The sequence below is a fragment of the Macrosteles quadrilineatus genome, unplaced genomic scaffold (genome assembly GCF_028750875.1).
Source record: "Macrosteles quadrilineatus isolate MER2022 unplaced genomic scaffold, UCM_ALF_1.0 Scaffold_1__1_contigs__length_201487025, whole genome shotgun sequence".
Lineage (NCBI taxonomy): Eukaryota > Metazoa > Arthropoda > Insecta > Hemiptera > Cicadellidae > Macrosteles > Macrosteles quadrilineatus.
Window position 1 is genome coordinate 167,043,355 of NW_026542594.1, and position 25,099 is coordinate 167,068,453.

Genomic DNA, 25,099 nt, shown 5'->3' on the forward strand with positions numbered 1-25,099 from the left:
AGCTGTCATATTAGAAGGAAGGTCATAGGTCATGTATTATTATGTAACTGAGTAAACAAAGATACTAACTTCAATTGGTTTGGTACGCAAAAATGTTCTCTCTTCTATCTATATAAATAAAAATTAATCCCTTTTTTTAATGGTATTCCATAACTCGTGATTGAGTGCACCGAATTGGAAGATTTTTTTTTTTTTGGTCGTGTTTCTTAGTGCTAGAGGAAGGTTTTTATATAAGGAAATGTATAATCCATCCAAACGTTATTTAGTAATTTGATTTTAAAAATTCAAAAAAAAAAAATTGCCTTTATATTAGCTCATTCACTTCAACCTGGAGGCGAACAAGCTAAACCTAAAGGCGAGTGAGAGCAGCCAACGAGCTCCAAACAAAAGGTGAGTGAGCGTAGCAAACAAACTTCAACCAGGACGTGATTGAGCGATGCGAACGAGCCCATCATGAAAATGAACAAGCATTTTTCGGTTAAAAATCTATTACCCCGCTTTTTCTCTTCTTTTGAAATGAAATGAAATTAAATGTGTTTATTGTCCTTAGAATTTTCACAAATTATTGACAAAGTCAAACAACTGCTAAGGTTTATAGCATATTCAGTTAATAAATAATAATTATTTATATGATTTATAGTAACTGTGGGAAAAATAAAGTGCAAACTGCCTTGCTGCACTCGAGAAACTTTCCACACTCGCCTATGGCTCGTGGGTAAACATATCTCGCGTGTGTAGCAAAGTGCCACTTCGCCCACTAGATACACAAATAACTATTGTTGGTTTTGGTGATGTAAAAAAAATGTTGATAATCTATCTAAATAAAGAAAAAGCTTCATGTTTTTTCAAAGTACTTACATTCCACCACAGCAAACATGTTAAAGAAACTTTAAAGTAAATTTTTACCACATTTAAAGCAAAAAGAAAAGTAAAAACTCCAATTGACGTGGAAAAATGTTTACAGCTTTATGAGTTTTCACTAAAAAACCACTGTAGTAGAATACAAATTTTACAACCTTTACGGAATGTGACATGTATATATTCACCTACAAGTTGGTCGTCTCAAACTTGGGTTATAAATGTGGTTAATTTCTCTATCTCTGCTTGCATGGCTGATCTCTTCTCAGATTCTTCTGAAAGTTTGGCAGACAGCTCTTTGATGGCTTTGATAAACGCCTCTTGTTGAGCCTCTAGTTTAGACTCTAACCTTTGAACCTGGAATATATATTTTTTTTTAGAACGTCAAAGTGTTATTATTGTACAAAATACCACAAAAACATTTTTAACAGGTGTTTAATATTGTTAAGGTGTTTTTAACAGGGAATTCGCTGGAAGGACCAAGTGGAAAAGGACTGGAGAAGATTGGGGGCAGAGGCTCAATGGACGCAAAACAGAGAGAGATGGCGAGGCATTGTTGGCGAGGCCAAAAAAGGTTTGAGGTTTGAGTGGCCTAATAGGTGAGGTGAGGTACTGTACTGCTAGAGTAGCCTATGATGTTTTAAGCAAAGAGAGACTAAAAGAAAACCTAATATTATACATTAGACAATCAGGATCTAGGCATTCCAAACAAATATTTTTCATTGCTGCATTATTTATATGTCCTTTAAAGTATAGCGGCCATGTACTGTTGTATAAAACTTAAAGTCCTCAAAAAGTTTTATATACAAGCATAAATTTATATAAACAAATTTTAATACTTAAAAATGCAATTTGTCTAGTAAGGATTGTTATGTTCAAGGATAGGGATCAGCTAGCTTACCTGGTTGACAGAGTCCAGATTTAGCCTTGGTACACACATAAAACTCATAACAAAACACAGAAAAACTGAATATTTCGTCCCAGAAAGAAGACTGGCAGTTTAAGTTGAAATTCAAAAGTTCCACAACAGTGTTGCCAACTGTTGTTTAAAATGAAATGAAAATTTCTGTTGCTATGTACATCTATGTACACACACACACTCATATATATACATGGTAGGTTGATTAAATCTGGACTCTGTCTACCAGGTATGCTAGCTGATCCCTATCCTTGTACATAACAATCCTTATCAGCCAATTGGCCTTTCCTTAACTGTTAACCCATTTGTCTAGTAATTCTGTGACATGGTAAAAATATATCTTACTAATATTATAAATCTGAAAGTTTGTGAGTTTGTGTGTATGTTTGTGTGTATGTTTGTGTGTGTGTTTGTGTGTGTGTTGCTCAATCACGCATAAACTACTGGACGGATTGGGCTGAAATTTGGCATGATGATAGCTCACATTCCCGATTAACATTAAAACATATTCTTATCTCAAAAAACCCTTTCGGGCTCCGCCCCAGTGGCTCTGTAGTTCCCCATGTTAATCTTATGATTTATCATATTTAAAAGGAATTAATGAATCTTAACAGCTGTTTCAATTAAACAAGTTGGTTCTGTTCTATGATGTTCAATAGCATAAAAGTTAAAAGGATTACCAACAGGGTGCAGCACTATTAATTTTTTTAAATATATGACAACAGCTAATTTCTAACCAAAAGGTGAGTGAGCGTAGCGAACGAACTTCAACCTGGAGGCGAGTTAGCGTAGCGAACGAGCTAACCTGAAGGCAAGTGAGCGCAGCGAACGAGCTCCAACCTAAAGGTGAGTGAGCGTAGCGAACGAACTTTAACCAGGACGCGAATGAGCCATGCGAATACTTATGAAGTTAAACGGGGCGAAGCCCGCGGGTACAGCTAGTATTTTATAAATGAATCTTTTATAAATAGATGTTTTCATGCAAGTATTTTTCAACTAATTTCAAAAAATCATTTCTGATTTGTCAAACCTTTTCATTTAGCTCACTCCACTGCTTGTTGGACACTGTGATGGTGTCTGGAGAAGAAGGAGAGGGGCTGAGACTGAAGGAGCGTCCACCAAACATACTCTGTGGTCTGCTTCCTGTCTGCCCCGCTGTCTGGCCCCGCAGTGTCACCGGGGACACCTTCTGTGGCTCAGGACTCACTGACTCACTTGTCCCACTGATCATCACACGAGTACGACCTACAACACAACAGCTTATGCATAGTGAACGCAATAGCAAGTGATCTGACTTAGAGAATATATTACACAAAGGTAGGTCAAGAACAAGAAAACTTTTACGGTTAGTGGTTTTTCTGCAATTTGCTAAAATGATACACACCTAGTAGTGATGTGGGCTGGGTAAAAAGTGTAAACACAAGCAGTGTTTTGCATAGTTCATGGGATTTTTCATGACAAAAGGAATATATAATCAAGTGATATTATGTAAAATGACGAATAATGGTCTTTTGTTGTTTAGAGGTTATAGTCAGTGAAATATGGTGATATAAACTAAAAAAATAACCCGTGAAGAATACCTGTAAAAAACTGGGTATTTATGATGTCAATGCAGGGGTATTTAAGATTTTTAATACTTAACCATAGGTATTTTGGTCATAATTATTTAAATTTTTAAATAATAAAAATCTAATAGACAACAATTTGCATTATGTGTCAAGTTTCTAAAATCTGACGAACATAAATTTAAAATATTCTTACATGACATGCACTTTAAAATAGCATTTGTAAGGGTAACATTACATTTATATCAGCTAGTAAAGTATGGAATTTGACAATACAGTACAATATTTCCATTGCAAAAACCAACCTATGCTATAAAATCATCACACATCTGCCCTACCTTTATAATACAGAGTCATAGCAAACTGCTTTCTTTACTATGTGCAACTTAAAACAGTTTCAATAACTCAAACACATAACCTAGCTCTTTAAAACAGTGAAGAGACAATCATTGTACTTTGGTTAGCTAATTTATTATCAGAAGGAAAACTTTATTGTGGTAAGGAAGCAGAAAAGTCAGATAAAATACAGATAAGAGTCTATACATTGCAGAACGTGCATGACAAGAAAATAATTTACAGTATTGTTTCAAAATTGAAAAGGAATAGAATCAAAAATAAATCATGCCAGCTAAAATTTATATTTTATCTACAATATAACTGTTGTAGTTTATTTTGAAATATTATAGGTTGTGGTTTATTTTAGTAGATCATATGTACAGAAAAATCATTAACTCTAATAATCTTACTTAAAAAAATATTGATTGCAAATAGCTTGGATAAATTTAATTTGTCAAAAGGATAAATCAAAGTTAACAGGGGTTTTACCAGTGGAAAAGCTGTTCACTTATTTGTTAATAATAGATTATTATTTTTCAAACAGGTTCAAAGTAAAAAATGTGCACAGATACAACTCTAGGAAAGAATTTATCATTGTTCCTACTATTAATAATAAATAAACAAAGCGTACAAGAAACTATTTGGTTCCTACATTGTTTAATAGTTTGTCACAATGTATGAAAGAAATAAAAACATATAAATTATTGAAGGTAAAACTAAAAAAATGGTATATGACCGAGTAGTTAACGTTTTTAGAGAACTCTTGTTATTGTTAAATCATAGTACCTATAATACAAGTTGTGTCTTTTGTTGTTTTTCAGTTGCTGTTATTCTTTACAGAACTTTACATATTATATATATATATATATCTCTCTTTTATCAACTGTTAAAAATATAGTTCCTGTTTTATTGTATGTTATAAAGTTCGTTTCAGCTGTTATTATTCCTTGTTAGATATTTATTTGTTTGTTGAATGTTTGTAATCTGAAAGTATATATTCATGTTAAATAATTTTAAGAATATTCTTTGCATTTACACTTGTTCTTATTTTTGAATTTTATTTATTTTTTCTAAAGTTTTTGTACAGTTAATAGTTCACACTGACTCAAGATCAAGATAAAGATGGAAAAGGCAATTAGTATTATAAGAAACGCTGCGGACAAGCCTTTTTTTAAGGCTTATGCAGTTTTGTATTATAAACCCATTGTATATGTGCTGTACCAAGTAATAAATAAATAAATAAATTTACTAGGCCTGCCAAAACTGGGTACGGCCCTGTTTACATTGAGTTTTGTCCACTCCATGATTACATACAGTAGCAGCCTAATCTTACCTTGGGCTGAGTTTTTCTTCGCTTGGTTCATCTTCAGCTCCTCTACCCACGGGGCCTTGTTGCTGGTTTTATCGTCTACCAAGTTCAAGTGGGGCTCTGCATTACCATTCATTAGCCCTGTAGACTCCCCACTCTGCAACGAAATATTTTGTTACTTGTTGTTTTGCAAGTTGCAAGTAGGTGTTAAGCTAACTTATATACTGATAATACAAATATTGTGGCAACATGTAGTCTGGTGCCTACATGTGTTCTAAGATGTTAAATTTCTTATATAGGCTGCCCAATCAAATATACTCTACTGCCTAAGAACTAAACCGTGTAGTGGTGTAAAATCTTTATGCAGAAAAATAAAAATTAAATTCACTGAAACGTCCACAAGTTATCAACCGAAGACTTCCACAAACGATTTCATTGGTATGGTGGGTGACGATGATGAGACCCTGAGATTCTAGGAGATAATAACAATAGAAGCATACCGGTACTGGGGTCACGGATTAGTCATTGTGATATAGTAGTGCAATAAAAAGTGAACATTAATTTTGTTTGTCACTACTATCATTCGCAAGCATTTTTACTCAACTCTTTACTGAAAAGTCCAATTGTTGCATAGGAAGCAAAATTCTTACTATCTCAAAACTCAGGAGAGAAATAATACTATCTAAACCGATCTAGAAGTTCAATCCCATCCGTCCCTGATTTTAGGTACGTTGAACAAACAGTAGGGCCCAGAAACCTTCAGATTTGAACGCACGTATTTAATGTTACACTTTGGTAAAAATCAATTTTATAGCTTACTGACATACTGACCTCTTTGACAGGTATGCCAGAGGGAGGTCTGCGCCGAGGTGCCCGCACGCGACTGGCGGTGGGATGTGTCAGCATGGCCGTGCGACCGACACAGTCCAGGTCCACATCAGGCTCAGGTTCTGCCACCTGCGAGGGAGTGAACGACCCTGAGCTGCGACTAAGGCAACCTCCGTCTGTATCGTCCGAGGTTGAGGCTTGCTTCAGAGAGAACGTTAATGGTGTCAGTGGTATTCTTGCCATGCTCACTGTTGAAAAGTACACAGATTAGCGAGCTTTAATTTTTGGAAACTGATTGTGCTCAAAACATTGGTAAAGGTTTTGTAATGTATTTATGGCAACTGGAGGCATGTTGGATGCCTTTTAGGTCAGCATCAGACAATGAAATAGACTATGATATGCTTATTACAGTAGAACACCCCATATCCAAAAATGACGGTTATTCCGAGGTTGGATATGAGGGGTTCAACTGTACTTATCCTCTGTTGTTATATCTTCTGTGGCTAATGGTAAAAATGAGTTCAGATAAGCCGAACTGAAGTGTGCATGGGGACATGCCAGAACATGGAAAACATCATTTATTAATTAACACGGTCTGAACATAGACGTTATTGCAAAGATTAAGAAGATAACTGTCTATCTCTGTTACCAGTGTCTTGGTACCAGAGGCCCCGCTAGGGCTTCACTTAACATAGCTTTATGATCAAACTACCACTACACACTTACCAGGGTTGGTGGGGCTGTCCGGAGGCTTGGTGGGGGTGGTGGCAGTGTTGGTGGGCTTTGTCTCTGTTACCAGTGTCTTGGTGCTGGACGCCCCGCTTGGGCTTCGTTGTGGCTTTTTGAGTGGTGGAGGGGGCAACTGGGGTTTCTTGCTAATACCAGGAGGACTTGTTTTTTCATCTGAAAAAAAAAAAACACAATGAAAAAAGTGTGTTTATCCTATTATTTAAAATTGTGCTTATTATTGTAAGTGATTATCTGTTTTCTATCCTGAGGAGTTACTTTGGTACAGTTTAAATTTTTTTTAAGGACTACTGACCACAGCTAGGTGTAATGGATTTATTTGTAGTTATTTCTAAGAGCGTGTGTTACAATGGCAAGAAATACAAATGTTCTAAGTTTTCAAGGGTAGGCCTACTGGTTATAGCAGAGGCAAATGGTTATTACATTTATAATAGTAATCTGTTATTTGTACAGATTATACTGCCAAGTGAACAGTGAGAGTGGTATTATAGATTTAAATTTACTTAAACATTTAAACATCCAATTTACTCCCACTAGGATTAAACTAAAATTATTTTTAAATAGCATTTGTACTGAAATCTTTACTCTGTCCAATTTTAATATGACAAATGCAACGTTATCTCGATTTCTATCAATAGATGATGTAGCACTGAGTAGCAGCGTTTATACTCTACCTGGTTTAGGAGGCAGTTCGATGGATTTACGCGAGGATGTGGTCTGTGGTGCAGTGGTGGAGGGGCGAGTGATGGAATCTTTCACTCTGTTGGTTGTTACAATGTTCGTCTTTGCTGGGGGTCGAGCTGGCTTTGACTATAAAATTAACATTGCAAAATTATTAAAAATTATATAACTAGACAACAAAACAACTGATTGAAAACATTGTTTTCATTTACCGTAGTGGTTTTCTTTGAGTGTAGTTTAAGGTTAGTTTGTTATGAATAATGAAATGTATAACTATATATATGTATATTAGTTTGTTATAATTGAACACAATAACAAACAACTAAAAAAAAGTTTCAACGGCAGACTTAGCGTACTTACAAAAATATGAGAAAATGCACAAATAAACACCAAATTTTTGAGCTACTGTACTAGCTCCTTTTCAGTAGTAGGGTCTTTGTTCTTGTAGGGAGTTCTAGTTGTGAAAAAAGGAAGAAGAATGTGCTGTCTAGTCTAATGTTTTTGGTCACTGATAGATCAATTGCTGGGTCAAGACTGAATTATAGTACAGTAGACCCTCTCTAATCCGGCACTGTACCACTCCGGCACTCCAGTAATCCGGCGTCTTTTGATGTGTGAGGTCTTCCACAATCGTGGCAAAATCACCAGCATCTCCCGCGGACGAGTAGACGTTATCATCGCCTCCCTCGGTCACGGAAACGTCATCATCGTCATGCATGATCGTGGAAAAATCATGATTATCTCCCACGGCCGTGTAGACGTTATAATCCTCTCCCGCCATTACGGAAACGTCATCTGCGTCTTGCGCAACCGTGGCAATAGCGGTTACCGACCTTGCGATCTTCAGAGACGTGTTTTAATTGCATTTTAAGTGTTTTTATTGATAAAATTCCAATTATCCGGCAGTATCACAGTCCTATAACTGCCGGATTACTGATGTATTCTATATTTACAAAAGCCTGCTGTGTTGGGATAGGACTTTTACATGTGGTTTCGGTTGGGGGGTTCTCTGGATTTGGTAATTCACTTGAGGGAAAGTTTCCATCCCCTCAATAATTAATTTTGAGGAGTTGCAAGTTGGGGGAAATTAGTTGAGGAAAATAGGTATTACATGTGTTGTAGTTATTGATTATGTAGGGTTTGTTTGTCACTGAGCTGTTAAATTTGATGGTAGGAATATGAAAGTCGCAAGTTTTACATTTGTTGTACATCAGAAGGGTACAAGCCATTAGAAGAACTTTTTACTCCTTTGAGGATCTGGAATTTTAGTTCCCACCATCATATACTTTTAAGGTTATTTGTTTGATTGAAAACTATAGTTGGTGGCAATTTGAGTAGTAGTAGAATTTTTTAAACTTTCAAAATTTTCCTTTTGTTGTACCGTACAAAGGAACGAAACATTTAAATTTGATGATCCTTCAATACTACTGGTCGATGTCAATTACCGGAACTAAAAAAATCCCTACTCAAATGTAAAATGAGTAAATCTTTTGTACAAACGGTGCAATCACTTCTATAAATTAAGCCTTAGTAAAATGGACCATATTGGAGTTTATACAGATTTTCCTCACCTAATGATCAGTTTAAAGGACCATCTAGCTTTAGTTCTTGAGAGATGACTGCGTTATTCTAGTTATACTCACGTTTTACTCACTCTTTTCACTCATGTTGAATTGTGGCTTGTCCCAAAGATAGATTATTGTAACATGTCTGGAAAGTCGGCCAGCATGTTTGCCAGTTCAACAAAACAGTCAATTCCGAAGACCAATATTGTAATAGTTTATTTTGGCAATGCAAGCCTTTAAGTTGAAAGGCTTATAGTTAAGCTATAAAACTTTTCTAAAATTATTATACGTTTTTATTTTCTCATATATGAATTGGAAGTTATACTAACCTCATCTGCAGTGATGACTTGTATGAAGTTGTCTGGGAATACACCAACTTTTCCATTGAGTTCTCCCCGCCACCACCCCTTGTCTTGACCGTCCCGGCTGATTATGGTAATGATGTCACCTTCCTTCAACGTCAACTCGTCGTCGTTGACTGCGTCGTAAGGGAACATCACTCTACACAGCTCTTTCACTGAAACAGATACAACCACTTAATAATAAATATTATCATATAACATAACCATGTATTTAACTAGTAAATACATGATTAGACCCAGTTTAACCGGTCAATAGTAAAACAACCAGTTAGTAGGCCTAATCACACAACTTGTATAGATAATAAAACCAAGCAACGTTTACAAAACTGATTGGTAATATTTATTACAATAATTTATATAGCCTACGTTATTTAAAAAATAATATTATATTTTCAACTTTCCAAGAAATAAAACAGAAACTATCACGTTTTCTAATCTACCAAATTTTCTTTAAAAAATTAGATTGAAGTCTGGATAGACTATTTATATTCTGGTACAAAAGTAGGTGAAAAGAACCTTCCTCAGTGGATATGACAAAACTGTTTCTGCACTGGGGTAGAAAGATGTAGATGTAGTTATTGAACATTTAAATGGGGAATGAAAAGTGATCAGTTATGAGGTTTAAAACTATTGAATGCCTAGTCTATGATTGTTGTTTCACAACTTTTCCTGGACAATCAGCGAATAAAAAAAGATTTTAATGGCTTAGCACCTTAAATTTAGCTCTTTGAAGGTATCCTTTTGATGTATATTGTACTTGTTTCTGTATAATTTGAGCAGAAATTTTAAATTACATTTGCACTCTACTTTAAAGCATCTCACTAGTCTCATATAGCAACTGAATACATATGCATATAAAATTTCCCCTTTTATTGAGGTAAGATTATTAACTAGTACAGTAGAGTAAACATCTGCTAATTTGGTATATGTTCGTCCGGCACTTTCAATTCTGACATTGATCTAAAGCTCTATAAACATTTGTAGGCTGTTTTTGGCTAAATTAGCACATGTAGCAATACCGGAAGCGATCTGCAGACGTTACACGCAAAATGCAGACTCGCCATTTCATCAAAAAGTATAAAGTATAAGTAAAGTAACTTGAACTCAAAGGAGTTTTAGACGTTTTATTTTATTTTTTTATTTTTATAATTTTAAATTACTACTAAAATAAGGGAAATCACAATTAAAAACCAATAATGGCCCGCCAGCAAAGAACTTCCTTTTGACAATCTACAATTAATTAGTGGTATTTTTTGCTGATCTCGCAATGACAGCTGTTTCAAAACCCGTTCAGTAGTTCGATATTTTCAATAGTCTGGCACGGCACTGTCAATGTCCTAAGTATGCTGGATTAACGAGTACCTATTTACTAAACAGATATTCTGACACAAAAAAAAAATTATTTTGTTCACAACAATTGATTCATTTATATACAAAATAGCTGATTGATATCTAGAAACACTTTGTTTATACCTAATATACCACACTGATAACTACAACAGCTGATTGAGGGCTTAATCAGCTGATATGTGTACTCACTAGGTTTAGGTGGTAGTTGAGGTACGTCTGCTGCACTGTGTGACGTAGACTCCTCATGGTTCATGGTGCTGGCTACAACACAATACAACAAACATCAGCACTTGAGTGGCTGCTGAAGACCCAAACCCCACATTCCTACCTGCACCCCTCCCCCCTCCGTCAGTGTTGCACAACCTTTCCACTCATCCCTTCAGCTCTAGCTGTTATGTAAATAAACAGATTTTAGAAAATCGTCACACAATTGTTTTGTTTTGCACAAAAATTAAAAAGAATTATTCACATCACACAATTTTTTTTCATTATGTGTAAAAAAACCTTAGACCTTATGGATTTATCTACATACAAGTCAACTATATTCATCATATCTGTAGGCCTACATACTGTATTATTTCTGTATGCAATAATACAGTACACTAAGTTTGATCCAATAATGAGTATGTAGTCCTATTAAAACTTTTCATTCAAAGTTGACGAAAATGGTAAAATTTTGATTTATTTAGAGTCTAAATGCTACTTTACACATTTTAATTGCTTATTTCTAAAACATTTGATGTTTTATCTAAGCCTAATGAGAAAATACAAGTACATTCAAGATATCATAGGCCTAAAGTGATAGCAATATGCCAAAACTAATAAAAATCTGACTAGTTGACTTTGTTTACTTTAAAACGAGGATAAAATCAAATAAAGCGACTTGAACCATTTAACCTATGTGACCCTGATAAAAACCTGTGCCTTAGAATTACATCAAAATACAATCAGTGTCTGTTCAAAGACAGATAGACACCGCGTAAAAAAAGAGAATTTTTGATGTTGACAGTCTTGCTGCAATTTAGTTAAACTCGAGACCGTTTTTAACGTTCATCTTAACACTAGAACCAGCAAAACATGACATACCATTGGAAGCTTTAGAGCCTTCAGAGTCCAGACTGCTCTTTGAAGTCTTGCGGTGTGAAGCCTCCTTAAGGCCGGCCTCATCATCAAACACTTCTGAGACAAAATTGGAGGGAAACACTCCGACCTGGCGGGAAAACAATGACAGAGATAAGATATACAACACCATCAACTAGCCAACCACCCAGAAATAGGATATTAGGCTATAAGGCCTGGAAGTGGGAGTTTACGAGCATGATAATTTCTGAGTGCCGGATTTTACACAATTTCCATTCTCCAGATTTACGATTAGCAGCTTCCCCAGAGAGACGCGTAGAATAATTTTGCCTCACTATTACCAACAAATATACAGGGTTAGTAAAACCCCAATAGTCAATGGTAAAACACAATACAAAACACCCATACAATCAGAACAGTGTTTAATGAAAACAATTTTAAAACATTTTCAACACATTTTCAAAACACAACAGAGAATTTACAAATTTTTTAAAAGGAAACATTTTTAAACCTTTCCAGTATTTATTTTGAAAGTGCAATTTGCCTGTTCAACTACCTCTAGTATCTTATGTTTGGATAGTACCATAGACAAATAGAATAAATATAGACTGTCAAAGGAAGGTTCCGGCGCCCACCGCTAGGTATGCCGTGTAGGTACGGCGCACACTGCTGCAGGCGAGGAGCGCAGGAGCCAGATGTGACCAGCAGACGCTGCAGTGGTGTGTGCCGTAACTACACGGCAAACCTAGTGGTGGACGCCAGAACTTATGCTAACCGCAGCACAGCTGACGGTCTATATTTATTCTATTTGTCTATGATCGTACTGAGGAAACCCATGTTACACCTTATTGATAAAGAATGGCCTGTAAGAGTGCTAGGTGAATTTACTGGACTCCTGCTGCTTTTACTTATCTCTTTCTATCAATAACTTTTTGGTCTTCAAAGAGACCAGAAAATAGATGCTTACCATGTAGTGTGGCAAAAATAAATAATAACGACACAATTGGAATTAACAATTTAAAAAAATGGTGAACGAGACAAACAAATCCCTGCTATATAGAACCAACAATTCTTGAAATTTGGCAAAAGGTCTGAATTGATTGTGTTTATTAACCTGTTTTAGGGCTAGAAATATTACTTCGACTCCTATAGGGAAAAGGCTAATGAAATAAGATTTAAGTTAAAAAATGTCTAACATTGTAGGAAAAAATAAATGAATACCGGATAATCAAGGTTTTAGTGTAGTAATAATGTAACAACCATATTTTTAATGGAGCAAAGTCAATCTCGCTCGAACGAACAACATTTTTTTATCTTCCAAATTTCTCGAAAATTCAAGATCAATCCTCCCTACTTTTTACTCTTGTTATGAAATATACTATTTTCAATGTACATATTTTACTGTTTTGTAATTATTGAGATTTTTTGTTTGAACCAGAGATGATTATTTTTTGTTCAGCATGAACATGATAAATAATTTTGATAATGTATTTGTTTAGCTGCTACAGATAAAATAAATTTCTTTAAAAAAAAAACACTTATGAATTACTAGGATGCAGTATGAAATAAACTTAATACCTCTTCTTGAATGGTTATCAGTCTTTGAAGATCCACTGACTGCTGCTAGTAGTTGATAAGATAATTCGACTTTAATGTTTCTACAATAATACTTTGTGAGAAATATGAGGGCTTCAAATAATTTGTTACATAAAAAACACTCCTAATATTGAGCTTGAAAAGGCAACTACTATAATGTGATTTGAATAATAAAAATTTCACTAGACAAATATTACCCGTAAATGAAAAATAAAATAAACATAACCAAGTAGATATTTCCTTGTTGGGTAATCAACACTTAATTGTACATGCTTTTAAAGACTCAATATGTGTCACGAAATTGCATGTCAGTTATGCATCATTTAATTAAAACATATTGATTTTGATTTTTAATATTCACAACAAAATAATACTTAAATGGAGGACACCTTGAATGGATTTTATTATTACTGATATCATTATTACATTGTGGCAGGAACACGATGCTGCATATTTCAACATAGATATGAGTGGAAGCATGAGAAGGGAGTGAGATGCATTATGTAGCTTTGTCACTGAGTATAAGCCGCTTCTAAAACCAGAACCATTTGAAACCCCAATGATTAATTTTTTATCTGACAAAACCCCAGAACTGGACAAATAAAATGTGTTGGGCGAACTATTTTACAGCGAAAAAGCTTAAACAATATGGTACTCTACAGAGATTCACACTTAGCACCACGGTTATCTAGTTGTTTTCAAACAAATCGTTTCCAGTAATCAACAGCATTGAGTCATCACTGTATATAGAATGAGGAGGGAAACCAGTTACAACAATATGTTGGGAAAAGTGGAAAATTAACATAGGTACCACACTGTACTGATTTATAAAATAAACTAAAAACTTGATATCTTAGTTTTGATTTTTAATAATAGTTTAGATTTTTAATTTACCAGTCAATTTTTTTAATTTGGTAAAAATTAACTAGTATCATGGATGTATGCGTTTTAGGTATCTAGACTTCTAGATCTACTTGTAGACATACACATTTAAAAAAATAACCATAAGGTACCACAAAACAATATTTCAGGTAATTAATATATTCGTAAATTATTTTAATTTCTGCAATTCAGAAATATGAAACATTTTTCCAAAAACCAACAGGTTATTTTAATGTAAACCATTTATATTTCTAACATTTATAAGACATCTTAAGAGGTGTTTTAGGACAGTTTAGCCACACTAATAAATCCTACTCTGTAGGACTTCTTGCGGAATGTTTACGAGAGTAAGAGAAAGAGAGGCATAGACAAGTGTTTGTTTGGAGGTCAGCACCACCCACATCTGACTCACAGCTGATTCTGATTCACAACATGACATCATTCAATCCTCTCTCAAATCAGCTGATGTATAACCACACTTATCACAGTGACTACCAGCTTCTTCCAATGATTATTATAATCAAGCACATTTTAAAATTTGTTTCCGGTTGTTGTTGCATTCATAAATCTGTTTGGACAATGATAACTAATTGTAAAAAAATTAAAAAAAACTTTTTTAAAGAAAAATTTACTAATAGTTAACTTAGTCAACAAGTTTAAATAGAACTTGTTGTAAAAGGGGGAAAAACAATAATGTTGTTGGTTGATTCATTGTAATAAAAACTTATACCAATTTAAATATTTAAGGATATTTATGTACCATATAGTCATTATATTTTGGCAATTTTGATTTTTTACAAAACTTTAGTTTTAGTTTGATTAAATGATTAAATGACTAATATATTTTATTGTTAAGAAAATTTGTAGGGACAAAATTCAAGCAATGGACACAGAATTGATGCAATTAGGCCAAACCTTGATTCATACCGTTTCCAAAATAACCAACTCAATAATTAGTGCAAAATAAGACTGAAATTTGTAAATATGCGCAGTACAAAGTTCAAAATTATGTTCAATGAAAGACAATGAACCTTTATGAATCTAATAATACTATATGGGAAAATTAAGCTTTAGTAAAAAAAACCCTTTAATATTACGATATCAAAATAAGATTTAACTTAAATAAAAATTTAAAAAAATTAAATAGAGTTAGAATATTCACAAAATGTACAGTTTAAACTTTAAATAGGACTGTTTGAATCCAGAATGCATTTATCAATCAACTAAATCCCTCTAGCAACAAACATTTAAAGAAACAACACGTCAGAGAGGTGTAACAAATGTTACTTGGCCTACTGATTTAAACAAGGCCATAGCAAACAATAAGACTGAGTACAAATACATTGTTTAGCAGCAGAGCATTTAAGGAATCACCATTTTAGATGCTGTACCTATGTTTTTGTAAAAAAAAAAAAAAAAAAAACTGTATTTATAAACTATGTATTATAAACTATGTATTATAAACTGTATTATAAACTATATGTATTTACAAACTCTAGGAATGATTTTAGGTGTAAAAACAATAGTGAGAAACATTGTTAGTCAGTGTGTTTGTTGGGATCGGTAGGTATTATTTTATTTTATATAAGAAACCAGTTTAAACCCTGAGTTTGTTACTTTCTAACATTTAACTTTAGATAAGCTCAATGACTAAGTAGAGCCATCAAAAGAGAAACGAGGTAAATTCCCTTGGGGCTCTGCCTCAGTGGCCTTTAAAATTCCATTCCCATGTTATTCTTATGAAGAAAAAAAACGGGGATTTTGTCACAGTTAATTTGAGAGAACGGCTGCCCTCACTTGGTAGGGGTGTCTAAAGAAAGGTTTTGGTGTGTAGATGAGCCATCAAAAAAGAAACGAGCTATAACTTTCCTTGGGGCTCTGCCCCAGTGGCCAAAAACGGGGATTTTGTCACAGTTAATTTGAGAGAACGGCTGCCCTCACTTGGTAGGGGTGTCTAAAGAAAGGTTTTGGTGTGTAGATGAGCCATCAAAAAAGAAACGAGGTATAAATTCCCTTGGGGCTCTGTTTCAGTGGCCTTTAAAGTTCCATTCCCATGTTGTTCTTATGAAGAAAAAAAACGGTGTTTTTGTAACAGTTAATTTGAGAGAATTGCTGGGCGTAGAAACTTGGTAGGGGTATCTAATGAAAGTTCTTGGTCTGTAGATGAGCCATCAAAAGAGAAACGAGGTAAATTTCCTTGGGGATCTGCCCCAGAGGCCTTTAAAGTTCCCTTCCTAGATATGTTTACATTATGGCCATATGGATAATTTTACACTATTTAATGAAACAGCTGATAAGATTTTATAGGCCTAAGGATTTGCTGAATCTGTCAAGATAAAAATTTACATAGTTGGAAATATAATAATTTGCAATAGGCTATTACTTTTTTTTGTGTACCGGTACTAACTTGTTGAGCAGTTATACAGTTTTTATTTAATTTACCCCTTTAGGACTTATTTCTCTATCTAGACCAATGCCTCAAACTCCAAGTACGTTGAAACATCGCAAGGAAAGTCATACTGGAATACGAGAGCGATTCAGTAATCACTTTAAACAAAGAGTTTTACAAGGCTTGATGATGAATATTTTCATTGTGTTATGTACGGGTATTTTAACCTACATAACCTACATAAGCGTTAAACTGCCAATAACAGCTAACCGAATGGAACCCAACCTAAACTGAAATATCCTAACATAACCAAACTCTATTACGTCGGCAAGTTCCTTTTTGATGTCTTAAAAACCATGTAGATTGTGTAGTTTTTTATGCAAATTCGTGACAGCAATAGTCTTTTGAAAGAAGTTGGATTAGGTAAAAACAATCTTCCAAATCTAAACTAACTTCACATGCCTAAAATATAGCAAACTAAAACGGGAATCTCGGGATGAAACCCGCATTTCCCCCAAAAGTGCCTAGAATCGTCTAAGTTAGTTAAAGAATGCAGAATGTTGTAAGTATCACTTGAGTAGAGTAGCTAAAGTTTATAAATACCAAATTTAATTTATAGCCAATCAAAGAAACTCAGAACATCCAGCCCTCAACTGTCGACGTCAAGGCAGCCAACTGAGATGGACATGCACTTGGATTTGGATTTTGACATTCCGGTTATTGCTCTTGAGCTAACAGATTCCCACGACGAAGAAGAAGATTATCATGTTCCAATCGTAAATAATGACCCTATGCCTCAAACTCTGAGTAGGTACGTTAAAACGTCACAACAAAAGCCTTACTGGAAAACGAGAGCGATCCAGTAAGCTTCACTTTTTCTATAGTATGAATGCTACAGTAAGCTGGGATTGTTGTTATTTAAACATAAAAGTAACCGTCGATTACGACGGGTTTCACCAAGTTGTTTATAAATAAAATCTAACCTGTCCATTTAACTTTCCTCGCCACCATCCTTCCTCCACCTCTGATAGGATGTCTATGAGATCGCCAACCTGCAGCTCCAACTCATCATCATTGGCCGGCTGATAGCTGAATAGAACTTTGCATCTGCGGCCAGGAACTGCAGGCAATACATATGTATATTAGCATTATATATTTGTATTAACAATATACATCAACAGGATCTTACACTGTGACACAACACTCAAGAGCATCAAGTTAAAGGCTATTTTATGTAACCTTTAGTCAAATTCAATCCTGTGTTTTTGCAGTGACAACACAAAAATAATAAATAATTCTGCAACAGACTTACCTTTTTAATAATTAATTGTTTAAGAACACTGGCAAATATGACCTAAAGTTTGAATACAAAAACTAATTAAAAAGTAAACTAATTAAAAATACAAATAGGAGTTATGACATAAAAAGAAAGATAGGAGTCCAAATTGGATAAAATGATTTTGTAACCACTTGAGAATGCCATATATGGCAAAACATATGTAGGTAGTGGACTTCAAACACTATATTTGAACTGCAAGACGAGGTATGTAAAGTTTAGTCTATACTACGCAGTTCAGGGGCTACAAAATGGAGTTTAATAAAAAGAAAGTTATTTAAATATATATAAAGTTTTCAAATGTAACCTATTTTATCCAGAATTATATAAGTAAGGGTACTTTGGTATTATACGGGGGCCAAATATTTTACAGCGCACTGTGATAGGTTATCATAATTATGTTTGTAGGAATTTCCTCGTTTCGTTATGAATCGAACGATACCAGATCAGTCATAGGCCTACTTTCTATTTATGAAAACCTAACCTAACATAACTGCCGCAGCGCGCTGTATAAGGGTGGCCTACCAAAGTACCTAAGTAAGTTACTGGCAGGCTGATAAAAAAGTACACAAGAGATATAGTTTAAAGCGTTATGTTTAAATATAATATGTGATTGAAATCTTTAAGTCAAACTAAATTTAAATCTTACCAGCTCTTAATGGCACATCCATTGTGGAATCTCCAAGTTCAAAAACCTGAAACACCAGCTCTAGTAAGCAATTTTAGACACAACTTGCTACATGAATATCAATAGGATACTTTCTACTGCCTGCCATGGTATGGACAACAATATTCAAGTGTCTAAAGGATGTTTTGCATATCTCCAATAACACCAGCCTCAAGGTTATAAGTACCGGTAGTAGCTAACACTGTAGACAAATAGATTACTTTTTACATTGAAATGAGTAAGTTTTTTACTTATTTTGTCTTAAAAGTTAATATTTTCCCAACGAGTAAACTTACCCTATTCCTAACACTTGTCAACACATTTGAAGAAAAATAGACTGTACCCCCAAGGTAATTTGTCCTTAACACTTGATCAGACGCACTGATTAAACACCATTGGGTGCGCACGCTGAGATTACTTCAGTGTTTGGAAAAATACAGATAACAACTAAGTATTTCAAGCAGGTACCAAGGTTGTGATTTTTTGCCATTAAAGTTAGGCCTATATGGAACAACAACAGAGACTTGAATTTAACATGCAAAAAAATTTTTTACTAAAAAATAATAATTAAAAAAAGCACTAGGCCTGGGTTTTACTACTTAGGATTTGGACCATTCTCTTTTAAAAAGTGTAAAACCAGGGGTGCCCACAAGGGGGGGCCGTGACGCAGACTGCGTCATTGAAATTCTTGGGGGGGGCTCAAAAAATTCAAATGGGGGGGGGGGGTAAAGTTAATTGCAACAGTGTTCAACGTGACGACAATCCAAAATACATTACGAAATCGGCAGATAGAAAGTGGATAATTAATAACAATAGTTATATTATTGAATTAAATTAGTTAAAATAGGATTTTAGGATAGTTTAGGATTCGTGTAGAAAGTTATTATTTAAGATTAGCAAGACGTGAGATCTAAGAGAGGGAGCGCACGGGATGGCTCAACTGCTGTGATACATAAAAGATAACGCGTGGTACAGACACGTCCAGCTACACCTTTGTTGACATAAAGCTCGTTAAAATACAATCAAGTAGCAAGTAGCATAGGCTACAATACTTTACACTATTGTGTATATTCGATTACCTGAGTTAATAGGGAGAGGGCGGAATGAAAAATACGGTTAATCCATTATAGTATAAAAAAAGATGACAAACTAATTAAAACGCTGTAAACAGCCATTAAGTCACGATTTACATTTTTATAAACGAAATTCAATATTGCACAATCATTATTATTGTAAATTTCAAATCATTTATCTTGGTTCAGTTGTACAAACGGCAACGTTTAAAATTGTAGCTAACTCAAACTCAACTAATCACTAGCTAAACATCACATTGCTATAAATAACGTAAATATTAAAGGAGCCTTTAGAAAGTGTTATAAGGTACTGCTCATGATAGACAGATAGGCTACCGATAGGTGCTGTATCACAGCATAGGAATTGATAGATAAGTACAGTAATAAAAAAGTGTAAAATTATATTTAGAGATAATTAAAACACTCTTAAAAAAGAATGTAACGAGAACAATCTTGTTATTCTCTTTCTTTGTTCTTCTGTTCATTAATAGGGTTCTCTTCAATTCATACACAAATTCAACAAGTCGCCATATTTAGGCCTACTCATTGGCCAAACACAGCCTTACTAAAGTTACCATGGTTATCACTCAATCACAGTGTACTAAGCATTATATCGTCATCATTCCCCAGCTGTTGTATTTGAAATCTGTTGTAACATACCGCACAGCAGACAGAAGTGTTAACGGAGCAGACGATTGTTGGCGCAAGCGTTGTTTCCATTTCATTTTCATCAATGGAGCTGTGATGTTTCTAAAGGGAAAGACGCTGACAATTCGTTATGGATATTCTGGCAATAAAACTTCCTTAAATTGAGGTGACTTATAAAACTCTAATTTTATTTATATAGAAAGATAAGTTTTCCAGTCCTGTACAACACTGATTCACGGTCTTTTCCCTGTAATCAAAATTCAAGTACAACTTGATACACACAGAATCTCCGGTTCCCGACCTGGATGATGGCACAGAAAACGATGGCTAGTTATTTAATTTAATTTACAGTTACATATTAGTACTCGTGATAAATCAAACTCGTTATGTAAGCCAAAGCCACACGGTTATTAATCTCACTTGGTTTTGGATTTGCTTACAAACGTGATTGGAAATGGTTAGGGCCTACACAGTATTCTTAAAGAACATTTATGTAAACATATCAGTGACAGCTAGGAAAAGGAATCTTTATCAAAACAGCTGTTCGTAATTTCATATATGACGTGTTCTCCTAACAGATTAGTAGTATTTCATAAATTAATGACGTATGTAGTAAACATGGAGAAAATAAACTAGAAAAATCACACAAAATTGTATTTTTGATCGTCCGTTATTTTATTTCCAAAATAGTGAGGCCATATTTTAATGGCTATAAGGACTCTCTCGCCAATCCTGTGGATACAATTAAACCATTAGAATCATAATCGGTACTCTAGTTTTCTTCAGAGCAGGCCATGAGTAGGCTGCATAACATGCCTTCTGGGCCGTGACAGACGGACATAAATGGAGATAAGACATGTTTCAACTTCTTCAATGTATAAAACATAAATAACCCAAAATATGTATAATTCTGAGCAATGTACAGACAAAACTATAACTTTATTGATATAGATTAACTGGGTTTGAATTTTAAATATCTAAAAAAAAATTAAAAACTTCTTTTATAGTTTTACAAATAGTGCTGGGCGGGGGAATAATGTTTCTCATTTGTTGTGTACATCATTTATGGGGGGGGGGGGCTGTTGCTCAATTGGGGGGGGGGGTGCGTCATGAGTCTAGGGGGGGATGGGCACCCCTGGTAAAACTAACTGTCAATGACATACTAGTCAATAGACAAAAAATTTACAATACTAAACACAATAGCCTAATGCAGAGAAGCAATTAAAAACTCCAATGTGAGGATAAATGAGTTCATGTAGACGATTTGAATAAGTTTGTGATGAATGGATGAAATAAGTTATAAATACAATAAAAGGACGGCAAATGTTTAGAACGTTAACCCCCACCACGCAACCAATGGAAATACAAAATAAAATGCAATGGTTTAACATAGATATGTAAAATGCCATTTTAGACTATAGCTCCAGGCAGATAATAGTTGTTTGATACTTTTTGCTTGTACCTGCATTTTTAACATTGCATATTTACTAGCTACTACCAAGCAATATTTATAAACAATTTAAAAGTAAGAAGAAACAAATAGGGGGGAAATTATAATAATTAAATAACTAATGGCGCTGCGTAGCGGTGACACGAGCAGCACTCGTAAGTTGGCCGCCGGACCTAAAGCGGCCGTACGAGTAACGCTCGTAAGTCGGCGCCAATGGGTGAAGTTACCCTACACTTTATGATAAGAAATTTGTACATTAACATTTAAAGAGAAAAAAAAATGTCTGGTTGATTTGTAGGGTTAGCAATAAACTAACTTAGTTTCACGTGAATGATACTGCAAACTAACTTAGTTTTTGTACCGAGAAGAGCTTTAGGATAAGTTACAGGATTTGATTAATTGGTAAACAGTCCAATAAGTTAATGATTAGGCCTTTTGCTAAGGGCTGGCGTGCACTAGCCCAACCACGACCACGACTCCGACCAGTCGGATACGACCAGTTTAAAGGCTCGTCCAAACCGAAGCGGGAAAGTGGCGGGAGCGGTGCGGGAGCGGGAAGGGGGTGAGTGACCGGCGGGAACCAGCGGCAGCGATACGGGGCGGGAAAGAGGGAGCCCACACCGAAAGCTGCAGGCAGCGGGAAGCGGGACGACTCCTCCGTTCATTTTCATCTTAGCTACAGAGTGGTTGTGTTAAGTGAATGTTTGTGTTTTATGCGTTCATTGCATGAATCGTAATGTAAAAGAAGAAGCTTTGCTCTTGCTAGCAACAGCTGAGGATGAAGATGAAGCTGCAAGACGGCGATCTGTTTGGCTTCATGAAATTAATTTAAATAGACATTTATGCCGAATCTAAGGAAAGACGAAAGGCGGTTTCAAAGGGGGTTATCTACAATCCAAAAACTACTTTGAATATCAATAATTTTATCGTGAGGTGGCTAATAAATAACAACTCTTAACATCATGAGCCATGTACCCATGTGTTCCCGTGGCGGTACGAGCGGGAAAATCCAACATGTTTCAAACCGGCGGGACGATCGAACAACGCTGCGGGACGGCGGGAGCGGTACCGCTCTAGTGTGGGCGCTCACATCTAACACCATGTGTTTTAAAATCCCGCGCGGGAATTCGTCCCGCCACCTTCCCGCTTCGGTTTGGACGGGCCTTTATAGTAGGCGTAAATGGAACAGCGCGCACTGGTCGACTGGTCGGACCCTGGTCACACGGCCAAAGTCCTTGCAGTTTGGTCAGGACTCTCTGGTTGTTGCAGCCAAAAATAGAACAGGTTGTAACCCAACCAGTACACCGCTCAACCCCCAGTATTCCTAGATCAAACGGTAAAAAATCAATTGTTTTTGTGTGGTTTGTAAAGTGACTTATTTTGTAAAATGTGGCAGGATTTTGACACTGAGAGTTTTATTATGGCTATTAAAGAAAGGTCCTTTTTATGGGATCTATCAGCAGATTATGCCAAAGGAGGGGTGAAGAAAGAACCTTTGGAGGAGATCACGCTGATGTTTAGTGGACGTGAGAACGTTACTCATTCAGCCACTTCTTCAACATCCATCTTGACACTGAAGTACCGGTATGGTAAACATTTGTTGCCTTGGTCGGGTCGTGCTCTTGTTGCATGGTGGCGACCGGTCTGGCAATTGGTCGAAGTCGGGCTAGTGCACGCCAGCCCTTAAATCGGTGAGATCAATATTGAAAACAATCATTAAGTTATTAATCAATGCACAAGCAATAGGCCTGGATTTTTTTCTTAATTTTGACGCCAGTGGCATTATTAGACGAGAGATAATGTACGGTGGGTGTGTAGCCTACTGAAATTGTGATTTTAGGGAAAGCGGTACGGTACTAACTCATGTTTTGAGGATGTGTCTCGAACCGAATTTAACCAGGGTAGTCCTAAGTTATATCCCCAAGTTCTGCTGCCTGAATAGCCTAAGTTAAGTTTTAATAGAGCCTGATCTACCTACTTGATTTTGTTATGAAAAGTAAAGTAGGGTTTCTTTAATATCAATAGGAGAATTATGAGGCTAACTCAAATAAGTTAACTAGGCCTAAGTAAGTTAATTTGCTCCTATGTCAACATCCCATGTCACTGGCTGAAAAATTGTTCTAACACATTACACTATTTTTGGGGTACGGTAGACTTCCGTATCTGTTGTCAAAAACAACCGAATGAAAATATAGCATAATCTTACATTCGGTTGTTTCTGACAAAAGATACAGAAGTGTGCCCCATTTTTGCTCCAAGAATTTAAGAAAAATTCCAAGCAAAGCAATTGAAAATGAAAATATATAAGCTACAAACCTTTGCAAAATTATCAGGAAACATCCTCTCTTTCCAGTAATAACTAAACTTAACTTAAGGTTCCTTTCCCACAAACCACCAGGTTGTTTACTGATAGCCTACAAACAATTGATCATTTCACCCTTCTTGATAAGTTAGTCAGTTTGTCAGGCTCCTGAGCCTTGTAATCAAATTCAACAACTGCTTCAAATAGGTTTGCTGAAAATCAAAAATATAAACTTTGTTCTTTAGACTGTATAACAACAATGCTGAGATGGGCTAGATTTGTTTCCTAGGAAGTAATCTTTTTGTAACCTACTTAATGACAGAGGTTAATTTTATAATACTTACCCATGTGTGGATAGATATAGAGCTTCAAAAGATGTATAGCACATTAGATAAACATTTACAACATATAAAATTTACAATAAACTACTTCATGACGCACGGGCCAACCCTAAAAACCCTTACGAAATGAAAACTCGGAACGTCACAAACACACACACAACAGACAACAGTGTAGATGTTTAGGAGTTTATTCTTCTTTCTCTCGCCAGAGTTGAGTAGCAGTTCATTTAATCTTGCTGGCAGTTGTGGAGAAAAAAAGGCTATTTAGCAACACAACGAGCAATGGTCGTGAAAGAATTAGCAACTCGTGTAAGGATTATATTGTATATAACTACTGTGTAGCTATTATTTCGACTCTACATTTTATTTAATTACTCTTGATGATATATGGTATTATTAATAATGTTGATTTGCGTTATACACTATATAATTTTTTAATAGCAAATTAATCGTGTGTACCTACCATTTTATTCTGGTAATCCAACGGGAAACCGGCACAATGTAAAATATTTCCGAAAAGATAATAAAATAAACGTTATCAGCAATCTGACACATACTTTCTCCCATAAGCTTGTCAAAAACCTTTATCAATGGGTAAGCGTGGGAGTATAACATTTTATAGAGAAAAAAAATCACATAAGTTGCAATAACTTTTAAATCATAATGTTTACAGCAATGGGGGGGTTGCCCTATGATGTTAAGAATTATAAGGACCATCACATACTAATTTCAATAAAAACCTGTTTTTACGAAAATACTATTTTCTCTTATTTTATAGGGGTTTTTAATGGGAAAATAACATAATTTACAATAAC

The 25,099-nt window shown here is 35.2% G+C and overlaps 1 protein-coding gene across 1 annotated transcript; it reads right to left on the reverse strand.

Annotated features, from left to right (window-relative positions):
- Nucleotides 1-737: 737 nt before the first annotated feature.
- On the reverse strand, nt 738-24,419 carry LOC128983140 (SH3 domain-containing kinase-binding protein 1-like). Its single transcript, XM_054402313.1, has 12 exons — nt 24,288-24,419; nt 18,453-18,498; nt 17,451-17,587; nt 11,607-11,730; nt 10,710-10,781; nt 9,138-9,325; nt 7,237-7,372; nt 6,542-6,718; nt 5,819-6,063; nt 5,012-5,144; nt 2,808-3,022; nt 738-1,215 (listed from the first exon to the last, which is right to left on the reverse strand). The coding sequence occupies exons 2-12, from the start codon at nt 18,472-18,474 to the stop codon at nt 1,063-1,065; spliced, it is 1,602 nt and encodes a 533-aa protein (XP_054258288.1). The 5' UTR covers nt 18,475-18,498; nt 24,288-24,419; the 3' UTR covers nt 738-1,062.
- Nucleotides 24,420-25,099: the final 680 nt, after the last annotated feature.

Excerpts from the sequence above, each read along its gene's own strand:
- LOC128983140 (XM_054402313.1), bottom strand. The coding sequence starts at position 18,474 with ATGGATGTGCCATTAAGAGCTG. Across the intron at positions 17,588-18,452 it reads GGATGTGCCATTAAGAGCTG|TTCCTGGCCGCAGATGCAAA; the intron begins GTAAGATTTAAA and ends TATTGCCTGCAG. Across the intron at positions 7,373-9,137 it reads AAGTCATCACTGCAGATGAG|TCAAAGCCAGCTCGACCCCC; the intron begins GTTAGTATAACT and ends TTAATTTTATAG.